Below are 19,777 nucleotides of genomic sequence, written 5' to 3'. Positions count from 1 at the left end.
CTCATATAATGGGCTCAGTTTTACTTTATTCAGTGAATTATAATCTAATACTATTCATATATATATATATATATATATATATATATATATATATATATATATATATATATAATTTACAGACACATATAACATATAATTTTATTTTTTGAGTAGGGGTGGCCCAGTACTCTGGCGCTCTGGCCCTTTTTGTGGAGTCCCCTCTGAGCTCTGAGGTCCGGAACCTTTGCTTGCCTCTCAGGCTGCCCAGGGAAGTTTTAGGCGGTGATACCTCCCAACCAACAGAGCGGGGATAGAAAGCTGAAGAGGGGTGGGGGCAGGAAATGGAGGGGTGGGGCGGAGCCCGGGAGCTGCGCAGCCTTTGGGAGACGTGGCAGAACTGAGCTTGGCCCTGCGGGTAGGTGGTCAAAGAGGAAGGGTCAGGTTCTTCCCGCCCGGGCTGGGACTGGGCCGGAGACTGAAGGGAGGAGGGACGTCGGAGGCCGGGCAGCGAGGGGGCGGGGCCTCGGCTGCCCGGTCCGAGGGGGCGGGGCTGACTCCGGGCCTCTGCTAACCAGCGGTCCCAACGGCTGTGGCCTCTGCGGCCCCGCGCCCCCCTCTCCGCCCCCCCCGCCCCCCCGCTGTCCGTTTCCTGGGCCCCGCCGCCTCCCGGCCCCTGGATGTCTCCGTCCCCCTCTCTGTTCACTTTTGGGGGTTTGTTTTCGTGTCCGCAGCCGCGCTTTCTCCTGCCTCCGTCTCCCCAGCCTCGGTCATCTCCCAGGCTCTGGTGCCCGAGACCCGAGGGCCTGTCTCCGCGCCCCCGCAGCCTGGAGACAGCGGGAGCCGAGGGCCGACGCAGGTGAGCGGGCCTGGGAGGCGGAGGGGGGGAGTATGGGGGGGCCGGGAAGTGGGGCCGAGTTCGCAGCACCATCTGGGCTTCGGAATCCAGTCCTGGGAGGAGAGTGAGTCAGCCACCCAGTCGCTGGCATCTCAGACTGGCCCGGGCTGTTCCTGGCTGGTTCTAGTTTTCCTTCCGCGGAAGCCACGCGGAAACCCGAGAATGCGCGCTTTCGGGAGGAGGCGGGGAAGCCCTGCTCAGGAGAGGGATCTGCGGCCGCAGAGAGCCCCGAGCGGGACTTGCCAGGGAAGGAAGACCGGGCCCGGGCCCAGGTTTTGCTTCTGATCACTGAGCGGCCTCACTGGTATTCCGGGGCCTCGGCTTTCCCTTCGGTGCCGCGAGCAGAGTTTGGACCACACGCAGTGGTTCTCAACCTCCTGGCTCTTTAAATACAGTTCCTCATGTTGTGACCCAACCATAAAATGATTTTCGTTGCCACTTCATAACTGTAATGTTGCTGCTGTTATGAATCGTAATGTAAATATCTGATCTGCAGGATGGTCTTAGGCGACCCCTGTGAAAGGGTCGTTAGATGGCCAAAGGGGTCGCGGCCCACAGGTTGAGAACCGCTGGTACAGGATCTGCAGAAGCCTGACATAGGATGGGTGCTCCTTACCTACTCGTTTTTTAAGAGGGAATGAATGAGATAGGGAGGTCTCCTAGGCGTCACTGGAGGCTGACGGCTGATGGGATTAGTTGGGCATCTGTGGAATTACATAGTTTCTACAGCCTGAGAAATAGGTGGTCTTACCTCCATTGCCAGTGAGGAAATAGGCCCAAAAGGAAAGCAATTTGCTACTAAGACTCAAAGCCAAGTGCCGCCTCAAAGTCCATGCTACACTTACCCTCTCTCCCAGTAAGAGGGTTTCATTGAAAGGTGTTCCTATGGAGCCGCAATTAATTATATGCGTCCTCTGCTGAAACGAACATCTCTGACGCAGAACTGCATCAGATTCTTCTCTGCCTGTAGTTCCCAGCCTAGGTTTGTGTGAAATAGTTTGGGTGTCAATGCCAGAGCCACCATCTATGTTAACACTGTCATCAACAGGATCAGCCTAAACCACAAGAAAAACGAATGATAGTGGCGATACTTGCTGGAGTGATAGCAAAGCCATAAGTGAAATTGTGAGAACATCAAAATTTATAATAAAGACTTTTCTTTATGGTGTTTTAAAGTTTATAAAGCACTTTGCAGTGGTTCTTCATATTGATCATCTTGGTAGGTATTATTATTTTTTTTAATATATATATATATATATTTTATTGATTTTTTTACAGAGAGGAAGGAAGGGGAAAAGAGAGTTAGAAACATAGATGAGAGAGAAACATTGATCAGCTGCCTCCTGCACACCCCCTACTGGGGATGTGCCCGCAACCAAGGTACATGCCCTTGACCGGAATCGAAACTGGGACCCTTCAGTCCCCAGGCCGACGCTCTATCCACTGAGCCAAACCAGTTAGGGCGGTAGGTATTATTATTATCCATATTTTACAAGCAAAGAATCCAAGACCTAGAGAGATTAAGTGACTGGCACAAAGTCTCACAATAAAGACATAGACTGTGCTTCTCCTTTGGAGCTCTCTCCATTTCCTCTCCCTTTCCTTTGTCCTCGTCCTTCCTCCTACCTTGTGCCTTTCCTGTGTTCCATTCTTATCACGTAGAGAATTCTTGTTTCAATGTTAACTAATAATCATGTGTTGGCTGTTGATTATTAGTGTTAGTATTAACTCAGAATTGAAATGTTAACTTATAAGAGTTTAAAATATCTCTCCCAGAGGTGCAGAGGGATTTAAATACTTTTAAGAAGGGGAGTTGTAATTGTGGATATTATTACCATCATCATCCACAGATTTCAAGGAATAAAATTAGAATATGCAATGATTGACAATCTAAAAATAATAACTGTCGTATATTGAACTCATACTATGTCATGGGCTCCATAACAGCCACTTAAATTTTTTTACTTAATTCGCTCAACCACTGTATTGAATTTTATAAATGAGTGTCCTGAGGCATAAAGAAGTTAAATAACATGCTCGAAGTCGTGCAGTCGTAGCCTGGTCCAATTCCTGTGTTCTTAATCTTTCTACCAGCTCAGTCAGGGGCTGATTTTTACTTAAAATAAAGCCTGCCTCTCCCTGGCAGAAGACCCTAAGTTGGGGGGAAACAGAGAGGCTCTAGTATTGTGGGAAGAAGACAATTCACCCAGGCCTTTCAGTTGTGCTATTGAGAGCTCAGAATTGGAGTGAGGAGGGAGGCTTTTCTTCTGGACTCAGGAGACCACCTCCCCACTTCTCTCATGATAGTGAGCCATGGTTCTCTTTAGAAATAGTGACTAAATGAATCTTTCATAAACTATTGATGAAAGTTTTTCTTGATTGACACTACGAGGATACAGCCAAAAGCAGTGTAACTTTCCTCTTCAGTTCATTGGCCACAAGGCTACCTGAGACATTGATCTAAAATGTGTACTTGATCATGCCATTCCTCTGCCAAAAACTCTTAAGTGGCTCTCTGTCTGTGGGATAAACACCTTAATAAGGCATCAGGGCCTCCCAGGATCTGGGCTCTGCTGACCCCTTCAGTCCCATCTCTGCTCACAGCTTTTGACCAGGATAGTCATACGGGACTACTGAGATTCCCCACAGCTCACTGTGTTTTCTGTCACATCCACTTTTATAGACTTTTCACATCCACTCTCTCTGCCCTCTTCCTTTTTACCCTTCAATTGGCTAAATCACTATTTATCCTTTAAGATCCAGCTCAGCCATTCATTCAGTCATTCAACAAATACCTATTAATTACCAAGTATGGTTCTAGGTGTAGAAGTGTAGCAGAGAATAAAACACATATTCTTGCTGCCCAGCTGGTGTGGCTCAGTGGTTGAGTGTTGACCTATAAACCAGGAGGTCACAGTTTGATTCCTGGTCAGGGCACATGCCCAGGTTGTAGGCTCAATCCCCAGTGTAGGACTTGCAGGAGGCAGCTAATCCATGATTCTCACCATTGATGTTTTTATCTCTCTCTTCCTCTCTGAAATCAATAAAAAATATTTGTAAGAACCCCACATATTCCTGCCCTTTACAATGAGTCTATTTTGTAGTATATATAAACAAGTATAATGTATGGATAAGTGGCATGGAACCAGAACAGGAAAAGAGGATAAGGAGCTCAAGGGAGTTGTGAGGGAAGGCCTGGCTGATTGGATGACATTAGAACAGAGTTGAAGGAGGTGAGGGAGTGAGGTATGTGGCTATCTGAAAAAAGAATATTCCAGACACAGAGTATCCAATATAATAAAAGGGTAATACGCAAATAGACTGAACGGCAGAACAACCAACCAGCCAATCAAAGCATAATATGCTAATGATATGCTAAGGCTGCTCAACCACTCGCTATGGCGTGCACTGACCACAAGGGGGCAGATACTCCAACTGGTAGATTAGCTTGCTGTTGGGGTCCAGCTGATCTGGACTGAGCGAGATGGGCTGGACACACCATGGAGCCCTCCTGTGGTCCCTGCCTGGCCCTGATCGTGCACCGGTGGGGTCCCTCAGCCTGGCCTGCACCCTCTCACAATCCAGGGCCCTTTGGGAGATGTTGCAGAGCCGGTTTCAGCCTGATCCTGCAGGCCACTCCTCTTGGGAGGGCGCCAGACTCAGGGCTCATGGCTGGCAAGCGCTGCTCTGGCAGTGCGAGCCTCTCCCCGATTGGGACTGGTTGGGCGTGGCAGGCACAGTGGGGCCGGGATGAGTGGGATCGGCAGGTAGGAGCTGCAGGCAGCGTTGGACTGTGGGTTTCTGCCCAATCACTGCAGGCCACCCAGAGGGACCCCACCCATGTACGAATTCATGCACTGGGCCTCTAGTAAGGATATATGAGACAGGAGCTACCTTGGCTCAGTTGTTAGCTCTCCAGAAATACTCTGCAGTCTCGATGTGGACAGCTACCATATGGCCTAACTTAGAGTAGGTACACAGAAATATTTATTAAATAAATGAATGAATGTGATCTTACAGGCCTGTTCTTACAGCCTGATAATTTTTATAAATTATTTATAAGCTAGGGCATGGATGACAGGTGAGAGAGAGAGAGAAAAAATGTTAAGCCTGGTTCTGTGTAACTAGCTTAATTCACTTTTTGGGCCTCTGAAAAGTAGAACTCCTGATTTTCTTTGAGAAATGTAGCTAGAGACTTCCATTTTCAGGATTATGGCCAACTATATAACCTGTATAATGGTGGATAAACTATAAAAAATATGGCTGAATTTGCAAGAAAGGAAGAGAAATCCCCAGGGGCCTAAAAACCAAGAGTAAACTGAAAACCAGAGTAGTTACTCCCTTAACCTGACCTCAGCAGTCCTGGATGCTTGCTGGTCTTACCTAGAAGCTTGGCTTTAATAGACATGTTGTTACCATGAATGAAACTATGGGCCTGCATGGTCTAGACCAGCAGTTCTCAACCTGTGGGTTGCGACCCCTTTGGCGGTTGAATGACCCTTTCACAGGGGTTGCCTAAGACCATCCTGCATATCAGATATTTACATTACGATTCATGATAGTAGCAACATTGCAGTTATGAAGTAGCAACGAAAATAATTTTATGGTTGGGCCACAACATGAGGAACTGTATTTAAAGGGCCAGGAGGTTGAGAATCACTGGTCTAGACTTTGGTTGAAACTGAGATCCTTGCATGAAGTCACGTCCCTTGAAAATCTACACCTGATTGGGTGGATGGACTAGGAAAAAAATTGCTACTGATGCAGAAATGACAAAGAAGATTGCCTTTTATCCAATTTCAAAGAGAGGGAAAAAGTTGCCCCAAAGAATTCTTAAACAGGCATTTCTTGATATGGATTTGGGTTTACATATATGTTGCCCAAATGGCCTAAAAACTCCAAGCCAAGAAATTGGTATTAGAAGCCATCTGGGTTGGTAATATCCCTGGATGCTTGGCAGAAGTATATGCAGAATCTCTGGAGAGACCCACATGGCACAGGCTATATAGAATTCCCACACAGTCAGGGGGATGGATGTGTTAAACAAGAATGCGTATTGCTTGCTTTGTGCATTTGGGACCATAATGTTATTTTTATATTAAGAAAAATAAACATCTCTGGCTCTCAGTGATCTCCAGAAATGGAATGATAGAACAGAACTTGTATACAAGCCAGCATTTGGCTATGGATACACATTGAGCTGCCTCCTATTCTTGCAGAGGTCATGGAAGAAGTGACATCGTGCTCCTTCAACAACCCTCTGTTCCAGCAGGAAGACAAGGGAGGGGTCACCTACCGGATCCCAGCCCTGCTCTACATACCCCCCACCCACACCTTCCTGGCCTTCGCAGAGAAGCGCTCTACAAGCAGGGATGAGGACGCGCTCCACCTGGTGCTGAGGCGAGGGCTGAGGACGGGGCACTTTGTACAGGTGACTCCTCCCTGACCTGGGCCTGGGCCTCAGTTTCTCTCCACATTTGCTCTGTTCCTTTTCCCACCAGCTCAGGGACAACCCTGTGCAGGAGTTGAAGAGGAAAAGACAATAAGAGCAGTGCCTCTCACGGAGCACTGACTGTGTGCCAGGGGCACATTGATCCTCTCGGCCACTCCGCGACGTAGGAATTGTTGTCAGTCACATTTTACGGATGAGGAAACAGGCTCAGAGAGCTTGCCACATTGCTCAAGGTCACACAGCCACAATAAAGGAGTAGAAGCAGGCTTCGGACTTGATCTCTAAAGGCCTCCGTGGTTCATATGTACTTTTCACTCACATTCTCTTTTCTCTTTCTAAGTCACTGAAAAAAAGTAGACATTGTTAGTCCAGGGTTGCTGATGAGGGATCCTGGTGCTCTGAGAGGTAGGTAGCTTGTTTAAGACCACAACTAGTGCTCACTTTGGCAGCACATATACTAAAATTGGAACGATACAGAGAAGATTAGCATGGCTCCTGTGCAAGGATAACACGCAAATAACACGTGAAGCGTTCCATATTTTTTTAGAGGAAAAAAAGAGGGAAAAAAAAAGACCACAACTAGCAGATAATGAATTGGAGGGTATATGGTAACAACAATCATTCTCTACTACTACTGTTCTTCTTACCTCATGCTTTATTCATTTTTATTCTCTGATTAACTCAGTTGTAGAATCTTGAAATTAGAAGTCATAAGCCCAACTTCTTTTCCAGTATAGAAATCTTCTGTATTCCATTGGTAGCTACTAATAGCTTAGTGGTTAAGAGCATGGCTTTGTAGTCAGGCAAGACCTACTATTTATTGGCCCTGTGACCAAGGATACTTGATTCTTTTCTGTTTCATCATCTGCAAAATGTGATTAATAATAGCAATTGCATAGTAGGAACTCAACATTAGTCATCTTCTATAAAGGTTCTGCTTACTCCTCAAGTAAGGAATTCATCCTGTGGCTGCTGTTAACTTTTTTTGGAGGATGAGGCGATCCACACTCCTCTATAATTACCCATTGGTCTTGTTCTGCCTTCTGGGGTTCTGGGGTTTTCAATCTATACATGATACAGTCCCTTCTGCTGAGACTGCTCTTTGATATACCTGAAAGTGGGTGTTCATGCCCACTGAGTTTTCTGTTTTGGGGACTCACAACTTGAGTTCTTTAGTGTCTTCTTAGGTCACAGTCTGGATTTGGTTTCTGGGCCCTTGAAAACTGATTACTCTGGGATGTTAGAGTCCTTTTTAAGAGAATGGTACTCAGAATTGAACTTAGGACCCCAAAGATAGAGCCACCCCACCAATGAGATGGCTATCCCATCTTGTATCCTTTTCACGCATCCTAAGGTAAAGTAGCATTTACTTTTTGATCCTGCATAACACAGCTGACTAATAAATATTAAGTAGACGGTCAGCTAAAACTTACAAGTCTTCTTCACATTTGTTGTTTTTTAAAAAAACACAAAACTTTTAATTGTAGTAAAATACACCTAACAAAATTTTCCATCTTAATCATTTTAAGTGTACATTATGGTATTTACTGTATGCACATTATTGTGCAACAGATCTTTTTATTTTTTTTAACAGAATCTTTTTTCCTTTATTGATTTTTTTTTTTATTTTTGCTACCCTGTTTTTTAATTTTAAAGAGCTTCTCATCTATTGCTTCTTTTTATTTTTTTTAATATATTTTATTGATTTTTTTTACAGAGAGGAAAGGAGAGGGATAGAGAGTTAGAAACATCGATGAGAGAGAAACATTGATCAGCTGCCTCCTGCACACCCCCTACTGGGGATGTGCCCGAAACCAAGGTACATGCCCTTGGCCGGAATCGAGCCTGGGACCCTTTAGTCCACAGGCCGACGCTCTATCCACTGAGCCAAACTGGTTAGGGCAACAGATCTTTTTAAAACTTTGTCATTGTGCATGGCAGCAGTTCTGTACACATTGAACAACTCATTCCCGCGCCCCTCCACCCAGTCTCTAATAGCCATTATACTACTTTGTTTCTATGAGTTTGATTATTTTAGGTATCTCATATGTAATATTTGTTCTTTCTATGATGGCTTATTTCATTTAGAGCAGTGATTTTCAAAAATTCAAGCAGTGAATTTTTAAAGCATGTAATACCTGACTATTTAGTCAGGGGCACTGACCTCTTTGCCCGTACATTGTCAAATTTAAAAAATGACAATAGCAAACCCAACACTAGTTGTCTGATGAGAATGAATCAAAATTAAGCCTGTTTTTGTCAGATTGGCAAAAAGTATATTTTTCTGTGTACCGCAGAATTTTAGTAATTAGCTTATGTGTGCCATGGGATGAAAAAGGTTGAAAATCACTGATTTAGAATAATATCCTCAAGGTTCATCTTATAGTTCATTGTAAATTATGTTTATTCATTGGTTTATCCATTTTGTTTATCCATTCTTCTGTTGATGTACACTTGGGTTACTCCCACCTTTTGGCTATTGTGAATAATGCTCTATGAACATGGTGTGCAAATATATATTTGAGACGTTGCTTTCAATTCTTAGGATCTATACCTACAAGTAGAATTGCTGGGTCATATGGTAATTCTATTTTTAATTTATTGAAGTTCCTCCATATTGTTTTCCACATCAACAGTGCACAAGGCATCCAGTTTCTCTATATCCTTGCCAACACTTATTTTGTGTGTGTTTTTTGGTAGTAGTTATCTTAATGGATATGAGGTGATATCTCATTGTAGTTTTTATTTTCACTTTCCTAATTATTAATAATGTTTAGTATTTTTTCATAATCATGTTTCTCCATCCAGACTTTTAAACCCAAGACTCATTTTACATTTCTGTCAAGCCTCAGCTTGCTTATATTCCATTGCTGCCGCTGGATGATATAATTTGGATTCTAGTGCTTTCATCTTTAGTTTACTGTTTCTTCTAGCTTTATATAAACTTTATTTTAGACATATCTGGTCCAAATCATTTTCTCCTCTCAGCTACTAAGGATGGCTATGCTTCTGACTTCCCAATGACTAGCTTGCCCAGTACAGTAATTTCCTCCACTCTCCTATTCCTAAAGGGAGTAGCAGTGCTGATGGATTTCTTATATCTGTCTCAAGGTTCTTGATCTGAGCAATATTAATTATTCAAATGACTGTGCAGCAGATGAGTTATTTTTCATTGGAAACACGTTCAGTGCTATTCATAAAGTGTGTCCACACGGTGCTGAAGAGACAGGGGTTCTATCTTCAGAGCGACAGTAGGGAATTAAATCTGCTCCCCAGGGCTGTTCTAGGCATTTGGGAGGGAGAGGAGCCTCTGGGCATTGTTTATATAGAGTATTGTTTCTATCTGAGAGCATTTCTATAATCCTTCCCTTCACTCTTCCCTTATATTCTCCTCCTCTCCTTCCCTTCTCCCCCCCCCCCCCCCCTCCATTCCTCCCTCCTTTCCTTCTCTATCCTTTCCTTCTTTATTGAGCACCTAAATATACCAAGCATTAAGTCAAGGGGGATGTGGGAGGGAGGCAATACAAAAGTTGACAGATTCAGGCCTCTTTTTGTGAAGAATTTGCACAACTAAATTGCATAGAGAAAGCAGAACTGGGCACAGATGTAACTGTCCAAAACTCCCATACACAATCCATGAAGTGTCACAAGGCAGGTCCACTCAGAGTGGGGAATTTCCTTAGAAGAGGGAGTGCAGATGCATTTGAGGATCAGAGAAGTTATTGTGTGGCCACAGCATTAAAGCTGATTCTCAAAGTGAGTGGGTCAAAGGTGAGCAGAATCAAAGGTTTCTCCCTGGATTCTCCACATGCAGATATGGTCTTTTCCTCCTCTGATACCCATGGTGCCCTTTCTCCTTTCTCTGATGGTATCTGCGATCCTGGAGTCTGCTCTGTGGGTGCCTTTCCCCTCCTCAAGGCAGGAAGGCTGCACCCTCCCACTGGTGGCCTCCTGGACCTTGATTCCTTGAGAATCACAGAGAACTGAGGTCCTTCCTCCAGGGGTTTACAATGCAGTCAGATATCGATGTGAACTTTTTTTTTTTTTTAATATATATATTCTATTGGTTTTTTACAGAGAGGAAGGGAGAGGGATAGAGAGTCAGAAACATCGATGAGAGAGAAACATCGATTCAGCGGCCTCCTGCACACTCCCCACCGGGGATATGCCCGCAATCAAGGCACATGCCCTTGACCGGAATCGAACCTGGGACCCCTGAGTCCGCAGGCCGACGCTCTATCCACTGAGCCAAGCCATTTAGGGCTCAGTGTGAACTTCTTATGCATAGAGAGTTTCCAGAGAGTAACATGCCATTTGGGAGGATTTAGGAAGCAGTCTTCAATTAGTTAGCAATCTGGGGGAACTTTGTAGAGGAAGGAGGGCTTCTGTCCAATAATTACATTGACTTTGGCACATATATTTGAAGTGTTTACAGTGCACAAGGCACTTGCTGTAGAATGGGTTGCTCCAGTACAGGGATAGTGAGTTCCCTGTCCTTAGTCTAGTTCAGGGAGGGACTGAATGATCTTTAACTAGAAAACTTAGAAGAGAATCTTCTGTAAGACAGGTGTTAGCACTAGGTCCTTATGATTTTGAGAATCTGTGAACTGAGCTTTGCTTAATATTTCTTGCCCATTCACATAGGAATTAAATTTTTAAAACTTATTTTTTGTTTTGGCTAGTTAATCTAATCTAATAATAGACAAACAGGGTAATTGACCGTACCTTCTCTATGCCTCCCTTTGGCTAATCAGCATGATATGCAAATTAACTGCCAACAAAGATGGCGGTTAATTTGCATACGTAGGCTCCAAGTGGTGGAGCGAAGACTGAAGGTGAGCCAGAGCCACGAAGACGGAGGATGGAAGGTGGCTCCGGCCGGAGCGAAGGCCTGGGTCCCGGGTGCCGGAAGAAAACGGGTGCCGGCAGCCAGGAGAAGGGAAGGCCTATTGCACGAATCTCTTTGTGCAACAGGCCTCTAGTTAATTTATATGGCTGAAAAATAAAAACAGTATAAAGAGGTATACATCCCATTCCTAGTCTTACCTCCTATAGGCAATCACTGTTGTTTCTTATGTATCTTTCTAGTGCTTCTTCATAAAGAAACAAATACAAGTATATATCCTTAACTAGAAGCCTCGTGAATGAAATTCTTGCACTCAGGGGGGTCCCTCAGCCCGGCCTGCACCCTCTCGCAGTCTGGGAGCCCTTGGGGGGGAGTGGGCCTAAGCTGGCAGTCAGACATCCTTAGTGCTGCCACAGAGGCGGAAGAGGCTCCCACCATCACCATTGAGCCCGGCTTCTGGCTGAGCAGCACTCCCCCTGTGGGAGCACACTGACCATCAGGGGGCAGACCCTGCATTGAGCATCTGTCCCCTGGTGGACCGTGCACATCATAGTGACTGGTCATTCCACTGTCATGCCGAAACCAGCTCTCCGACATCCCCCAAGGGGTCCCGGATTGTGAGAGGGTGCAGGCCAGGCCAAGGACCCCACCGGTGCACGATAGGGGCTGGGGAGGGACACAGAAGGTTGACCAGCTGAAGAGGGACCGTGGGAGGGCTCCAGGGTGTGTCCAGCCCATTTTGCTCAGTCCCGATCGGCCGGACTCCAGCAGCAAGCTAACCTACCAGTCAGAGTGTCTGCCCCCTGGTGGTCAGTGCATATCATAGCGAGCAGTTGAGCAGCCTTAGCATATCATTAGCATATTATGCTTTGATTGGTTGAATGGCGGACCGGACACTTAGCATATTAGGCTTTTATTATATAGAATATGCTGACTTCCCAATGACTAGCAAACTTTTTCCCCCAATAACTTTTCTTATGCCTTTTAAAACATTTAAATGTGAAGTGATAACACACATATAGAAAACATAAGACAAAACATAAATGTCAGCTCTGAATTGATAGAGCCAAACCTTGTGAATTTATCACTTAAGGAAAAAATTAGGATGTTACCCTAGAACAGTGATGGCGAACCTTTTGAGCTCGGCGTGTCAGCATTTTGAAAAACTCTAACTTAACTCTGGTGCCGTGTCACATATAGAAATTTTTTGATATTTGCAACCATAGTAAAACATTTATATTTTTGATATTTTATATATTTAAATGCCATTTAACAAAGAAAAATCAACCAAATGAGTTCGTGTGTCACCTCTGACATGCGTGTCATAGGTTCGCCATCATGGCCCTAGAAGCTTCTTATGTCTCCTCTCTCCTTCCCAGAGGTAATTATTATCCTGATGCATAGCTCGTGATTTTAGTTTTGCTTGTTTTTAATCATTTCTAAATTTTTAGTTTTTTAAATTACAGTTTACATGCAGTATTATTTTGTATTGGTTTCAGGTGTACAGCATAGTGTTTAGACAATCTTATACTCTATGTATCCTTTATGTTTGGCTTCTTTTGTTCAGTATTCTCGAGGTTTATCCAAATTAGGTGTACAGCTGTGATTTGTTCATTTTCATTGTTACATAGTGCTCTGGGCCAGATGTTAAGCTCCTCTTCCTGGCACTGGTGCTTCAGAATAGGGTACCTAGCATGGAGTTGAGACCCCTTGTTCCTCAGGGGGTACCTTTGCAGCTGAGATATTCCTCCTGATTCACAACCACCACATGTGGTTGCAGGGCCAGCCCTTTTTGTGTCTCCACCCTACCTACCAGTCTTGATGTGGCTTCTATAAATATTTGGTTATAAGACTTTAGCTATTCAGGTTGGTTATTCAGGTTAATTGTTCTATAATTTACTTGTAATTTGATTTGGTCCTGAGAGGAGGTTAGTGTCACTTCCACTTACTTCACCACCATCTTGGATCTCCCCCACAGTGAGTAACATATATACTTAATTTGATGAACAGATATATCTTGATAATTTCCCAAAATTGGGCATGCTCGGAAAGGCTACGTGCATGTGTAATTTTGATAGGTCCTACATAAATGTTAAACCATGTTACACTCCAATTCGTACTTGAGAATGTCTGTTTCTTCACATTTTTTTGCCAACAGAAAAGTATTGTTAAAGTTTATATGTTACCAGTTCATTAGATGAAAAATACTATCTTACCCAGCCGGAGTGGCTTAGTGGTTGAGTGTCAGCCTATGAACCAGGAGGTTGAGGTTCATTCCCTGGTCCAGCACATGCTGTGTTGCCAGCTCAATTCCTGGTGGGGGTGTGTGCAGAAGGCAGCCGATTGATGATTCTCTCTCATCATTGATGTTTCTATCTCTATCTCTTCCTCTCTGAAATCAATAAAAGTATTTTTTAAATACTACCTTAATTTTAACTTGCTCTTCTCTTTTATATGTGAGGTTGAACATATTTTCATTTTTTCTCTCTTTCTGTGAGTTGTCTGATCTTGCTCTTTGTCCATTTCTCTTTTGAACTTATCAATTTCTAATATTGTTTTAAAAGTATATTAAGGTGGTTAGACCTCTCTTTGTGATATGTCTGATTAGACATTATCTTATTTTATCCTTGCAATAACAACTCTCTGAGCATGTTATTACATCCTCCATTTAACTGATGTAACTGAAGCAAAGGAAGATTAAATAACTTGCCCCAGGTCGCATATGTGATGAAAGCAGGGTTAAATTAGGTGTCTCTGACTCCATGCTTGAGTTTTTAATGACAATGTTATGAATTGCCTCCCCAGGATAGTAGAGGAAAGAAATAAAACCTTTATCTTAAATTTCCTTTTATATGCCTAAAATTTCCATGTCTGTCTGTCTTGCTTTGTATTTCTTACCTTCCTTCTTTTTCTTTTGGAGGCGAGTCCTTTCTTTCTTTTTAAAAATATTTATGTAGCTCCTATCATGTACTGAGCACTGGAGATAGAAAATTAGAACAATTTGGTTTCTACTCTAAAAAGATTCATAGTTTAGAGAGGGAGTGGGTCACATAAAAATATAATATAATGTTATATAATAATTGCTATAAGTCTTTTGTATATACAAAGAGAAAGCCTTTGGTATAAGACAGGAGGTGAGTTTTGATACCATTTATTTGAGCATCTAGACAAAGTGAGGAAGAATGTTTTGGACAGAGGGGATAGCATGAGAATTAAGTGAATAGTTGACCCTTCCCAATTTTATAGATTTTAATACCATTTATTTATTTTCCCTGAAAAGTTCCAATGCTTTTAATGAGCCTCATGTCTTCTTATTAGTCTTTCACTCCTGCTCGCTCTCCCTTCTTGTCTAGTGGGGACCAGTAACACCACTGATGGAAGCCGTGTTACCTGGGCATCGGACCATGAACCCCTGTCCTGTATGGGAGCGAAACACTGGCTGTGTGTACCTGTTCTTCATTTGTGTGCAGGGCCATGTCACCGAGCATCAACAGATTATGACAGGCAGGAATGCTGCTCGCCTCTGCTTCATCTGCAGTCGAGATTCTGGCTATTCGTGGAGCAACGTGAGGGACCTGACTGAGGAGGTCATTGGCCCAGAAGTGAAGCGTTGGGCCACATTTGCTGTGGGCCCAGGTCATGGCATCCAGCTGCAGTCTGGGAGGCTCATCATCCCTGCATACACCTACTACATCCCTTACTGGTTCTTTTGCTTCCGGCTACCATGTAAAGCCAGGCCTCATTCCCTGATGATCTACAGTGATGACCTAGGGACCACATGGCACCATGGCAGGCTCATTAAGCCCATGGCGACAGTGGAGTGCGAAGTGGCAGAGGTGACTGGGAAGGCCGGCCATCCTGTGCTGTATTGCAGTGCCCGAACACCAAACAGATGCCGGGCAGAGGCTCTGAGCACTGACCATGGTGAATGTTTTCAGAGACCAGCCCTGAGCCAACAGCTCTGTGAGCCCCCACGTGGCTGCCAAGGCAGTGTGGTGAGTTTCCGGCCCCTGGAGATTCCAAATGAATGCCAGGACCCTAATGGCAAAGATGCTCCTACCGCTCAGCAGAGCCCTCTGCTGGGCAGTTCTGTGAGGCCAGAGCAGGAAGCTGGAACACGGTCAGAATCATGGCTCTTGTACTCACACCCAACCAGTAAGAAACGGAGGGTTAACCTAGGCATCTACCTCAACCGGACCCCCTTGGAGGCTGCCTGCTGGTCCTCCCCCTGGATCTTGCACTGCGGGCCCTGTGGCTACTCCGATTTGGCTGCTGTGGAGGAGGGCTTGTTTGCGTGTTTGTTTGAGTGTGGGATCAGGCGGGAGTGTGAGCAGATTGCCTTCCGCTTGTTCACAGACCAAGAGATTCTGGGCCATGTGCAAGGTGACTACACCAGCCCTGGTAGGAACTCTGACCCAATTCAAAACTAATTGGCTTAGGATCCAACTTTCCATAGAAGGGAAACCATTAGAAGGCAACCATAGCCAGGATCATGGAGGCCAGGATAGCAGAGCTTACAGAAGCCTACAGGGAATCCCAAAATGCAATATTCTGCTCCCTACCTTTTTCACCTCTCAAAGATAAAATGACAAATTTGCCATAGCTACTGTAGCCGAAGTAGCACTGAACTGTGTGAATTGGGAGACCATGATATGATCTTGGGTCTGCCATGCTGGCTCTGGGACCTTAAACTCTCTTTGCCTCAGGTCTCCATCTGTAAAATGAGAGGATTGGTCTGTGATTCCTCTTCTTCCTATCCCCAGGGAAGGCAGAGGGCTTGCTTGCTGCATGATCAGCAAGTCCTGGCTGCACATAGGACTCTGGTATCAAAATGAAAATCATAGGACTCGTCTTTTCCAATGACTGAGGTTCCAAGCAGATGTCATGTCATGAAGAAGGATCTGGATGATTTGTTCAGTAATAGATGAGCTCTATAGGCTATCCAAGAGGAGTTGGGCAAAACAGAAACATGGGGTCACCTCCCTTCTTTAGCTTTGCAACTTTGCGCAACCTGCCCTTACGCATCCAGAAAGCATTATTTCCTAGGGAGAGACTGAGAGGCTCAATACCAGTAGTCCATATTGTTTCTGATGGCATTATTTCTATGAAAGAGAACCTGAAGTTCATTTATTAGGATGGTTCCTGATGAGAAAAAGACATGACTTACGGTTTTAAAACATTGGACAAAACTTCCCACAGTCTCTGCCCTCAAGGAGCTCACAGTTTATGAGGCTAGAAGAGGGAGAAAATTTTTAAAAAAATGCAGTTGGTGGGATAGTTAGTAGATGTTGGGCTCTAAGTTGCATAACTGAAGCTCATCATCTTAGTTGCATCTTTATTGTGCCTGGAGTCATCTGCCCCGGGGCTTGTCCAGGCTGCTAGGTTTCCCCTAAGTTTGTTTTTCTTAGACTATTGTCCTGGTCCAGCCACTCTATTTGCCAGTGGAGAAACTCTTCACCCTTAGGAAGGTCTTGGACCCTCCAAACCGCTGAGTCTGGCCTGCTTGGACCTACGGAAATCACTGTTTGCGAAGTGAGATGACCCTTGTCTAATAGTTTTGGGGCTGAACTAATACTGGGTCTCTCAGATGATACCAGATTGGTTGCTCTTATTTTAGGTTGTTTCCCCCATAGCCTGTTACTTTGAGGGAAATTCTATCATGAGAGATTTCTTTTTTGTCCCTCTTAAATCGGTATATCAGCTATATACAGGGTGGGACAAAAGTAGATTTACAGTTGTTCACATGGAAAATAATACAATAATTAATAAATAATAGTACAAGAATAAACTGTGTTTCATGTACTCAGAACTTTGTCCTACCCTGTTTATATGGCGCTAGGTAATGGCCCAGAGAGCAAGTCTTAGTGGTAGAGCATAGCCTAGGATGCACCCGTCAGATGGGGGAGGAGTCCTGTGGGAGGAAAGTAGGGATTAACTTCACCTACTTCAGCATGTAGCTTAAGCCAATGTCTTAGGGTGGCCTGTCATATATTCGTCGTCATCTTCTCAGTAGTCAGCTATGATCATTCACTCATTTATACTTTTATGTAGCTATTTCTTGAGTGCCTGTGCATAATAATGTAAGGTGTTTTCTGTTGCCATTTCCTGGTTGAAAATAATTTGTGGCTCCTCATTGCCTATTAAAGGCTACAATTAGCCTGGCATGTAGGATGAAATAATGACTACTTATCTCTACTTCTTTATGTGAAGGCCACTGTCAAGCCTATTGTCAGGTTGGCACATGGAGGCAGGTGGGGTGAGGTGGACAAGAGTGGTGGTGTAGGGGGAAGATTGAAAGGGCATCCCCCTCCTGAGTTCTTGTTCAGCAAAGCTTTCCAGAGCACTGCACTCTAAATGGATAGAAATAGGCAAGATGGCTAAGCTCTACATCAGGGCTAAAGGGTGAAGAGAGTGAGAATATCAGGACTTCTTTGGGACTATCCAAGAAGGGAGGGACGTCAGTCCCATGCCAGTGTGAACCACAGATGTCCAGTATGAGTACTCCTAAAGACTTACCCAGCTCTAAATTGCCCTGCCCTTTCTCCTTCCCCTTTGCCTCATGTTTACTTCTCCTTAGAGAGAAATTCCCTTAATAGGCAATGAATTTCCTTAATAGGCAAAGGGCCTATGTGCACATTTTGGGAGTAGCAAGAAAAGAGGTTTGGGGACAGGCATAATCCAGAATGAGGATTAGCGGGAGGAACAGATGGGTGATGGCAGCTGTGAAGAAAAAGAATAGCAGGTAGGAGTCCTGGCACTTGGAGATAGAAAGGACAGACATGAGGCCTAAGCTGGAGAGATGGTGTAGGTGGTAGTGCTGTGAAGAAGAAATGATAACTGGCTGGCACTGTTCCCTGAAACGAGTGGGAACAGACAAAGGACTGCACAGGCAGCAGGAAAATTCCTCCCAGCCGTGTAATTTTAAGCTGGCTCTACTTGATGAACAAAAACCACCATAGGCACTCAACTCTGTGTCAGTTAGCCAGGTCTTCAGGGCCCTGGGACCGACACCGTGATGCTGGTATCCTAACTAAGCCCACTTCAGCCACTTTCAGGTTGGTAGAATGAAAAGATAGGGCAGGTGATGGCAGCTGTGAAGAAAAGAGGAAAGACTGAAGGCCTCTGATATAGAGACATGAAGAAAGGACTGCATAGGTTGTGGTCCTTTGCTCCCAGATGCCCCATCCTGTCCTTGAACCCTTAGTATCCATCTAGCAAAGGTGGCCCCCCATGGGAAGTGCAAGAATGCGCCGGTAGTGAGTGGCCTCCTGCTGGTATGTACCCTCATTCAATCTGCTGGTCCTGCTCATGCTCCCTAACTCTTGGTTCCTCACTCCTAGGCTCCTAATGTTTACCTCAGGCCTTTGTTATTTGGCCCTTGTTATCTGGATCAGTTTTTCCTGGTCACCAGTCTCCCCGCAGATATCCACAAGGTAGCAGATATCCACAGGGTAGCAGATATCCACAGGGTATCGTGTAACTACAGCCATAGGGAAGAGACCTTGCAGCACGCCTGTGGGGTAGCCTGAGGGACCCACAGAGGCCACCCTGAGGCTGCACAGCCTCTGCCCCAGGACAGTGGGATTCAGTACTTCCACTTGGACCAGATGAAATTGCTCAGGCTTCCTCAGGAGGCCGCGAATGTTTCCCACTGCGTTATTCAGTAGGTGTTGTGTCCTCCTGTGCTGCCACAGTGCACAGTCTGAGCCTCCCTTCCGTCCTTACCACAGGCTGCCCTGTGTTATTGTCTGCTGTGCCCTCTAGGCCTCTGCTAGTCTGTGAACTCCTTGAGGGCTAAGTCTGACTCCTCACTGTATCCTCTTCACTTTGAATCACAATGCCTTGTTATATCATATGCTAGAACAAATGCTTTTTCTACCATATTTTGATTTCCCTGTTGAGGACTCTGAGTCCTCTCTGTACTCTGCACCCAACACAGGGCCTGGTGCAGAATAGACAACAGAGAAGCTATGCTGAATTAATAAAGGAGTTAAAGACCCTTGGCCTTGGAAGCTAACTGAGAAGGGTAGGGTGAGTTCCCTCAGGGAGGAGCATGTCGCATCCCTCTGGGTTCACAGCACTCTAAGGTGCTGAACACGCATCCTACATGAGTCTCCCGTGTGCTGGCCTGCTTCCACGTCAGTCACAGGATTTCCTGGGAATGAGCTTTTCTCTGGCTGCCTGGATATCCCAAGGATCATAGCCCAAGCCCAAAGCAAAGCCTTGATTTGGGGTTCTCATTTCACTGGTAACCCCCTCCCCCCACCTCATTGGATTTTCTGTAGCTACCGCTCCTCCAGGACTCAGAGGGAGATGCCGGGGCTCGGCATGTTCCACGCCTGTCTTGGTTCTGTGATACTAGGAGCCACAAATGCTCTCTGTACTATGAAAACCACCATGACTCTTTGAAACAAGGAAGATGAATAAAAAGCATAATTCCGGCGACTACTGGTTTTGTTATTGTTAAGGAAACTGAGATCATAATCATTCTAATACTTACATTTAGTTTATACCCAGCTTTTTTTTTGGATTCGAGGCATTTTCTTGCTTTTCATAAGAACTTTAACTTTCAGAAAACATTATCATAATAATCCTTCGCCCTTTT

The 19,777-nt window shown here is 44.8% G+C and overlaps 1 protein-coding gene and 1 non-coding gene across 3 annotated transcripts; both read left to right on the top strand.

The window, feature by feature from the left end:
• Positions 1-275: 275 nt before the first annotated feature.
• On the top strand, positions 276-19,617 carry NEU3 (neuraminidase 3). 2 transcript variants are annotated; one of them, XM_059708435.1, is made up of 4 exons: positions 276-394; positions 711-835; positions 6,094-6,305; positions 14,526-19,617. In XM_059708435.1, the coding sequence occupies exons 3-4, from the start codon at positions 6,099-6,101 to the stop codon at positions 15,600-15,602; spliced, it is 1,284 nt and encodes a 427-aa protein (XP_059564418.1). In that variant the 5' UTR covers positions 276-394; positions 711-835; positions 6,094-6,098; the 3' UTR covers positions 15,603-19,617. The 2 variants fall into 2 exon arrangements, with proteins under 2 accessions (XP_059564418.1, XP_059564420.1); XM_059708437.1 differs by lacking the exon at positions 276-394 and having other exon boundaries at positions 437-835.
• On the top strand, positions 6,760-6,869 carry LOC132242362 (U6 spliceosomal RNA). The gene has a single exon (XR_009454567.1). It is a non-coding gene; the product is annotated as a U6 spliceosomal RNA (small nuclear RNA).
• Positions 19,618-19,777: the final 160 nt, after the last annotated feature.

The sequence above is a fragment of the Myotis daubentonii genome, chromosome 9 (assembly GCF_963259705.1).
Source record: "Myotis daubentonii chromosome 9, mMyoDau2.1, whole genome shotgun sequence".
NCBI lineage: Eukaryota > Metazoa > Chordata > Mammalia > Chiroptera > Vespertilionidae > Myotis > Myotis daubentonii.
This window is presented reverse-complemented; position numbering and strand designations above follow the sequence as displayed.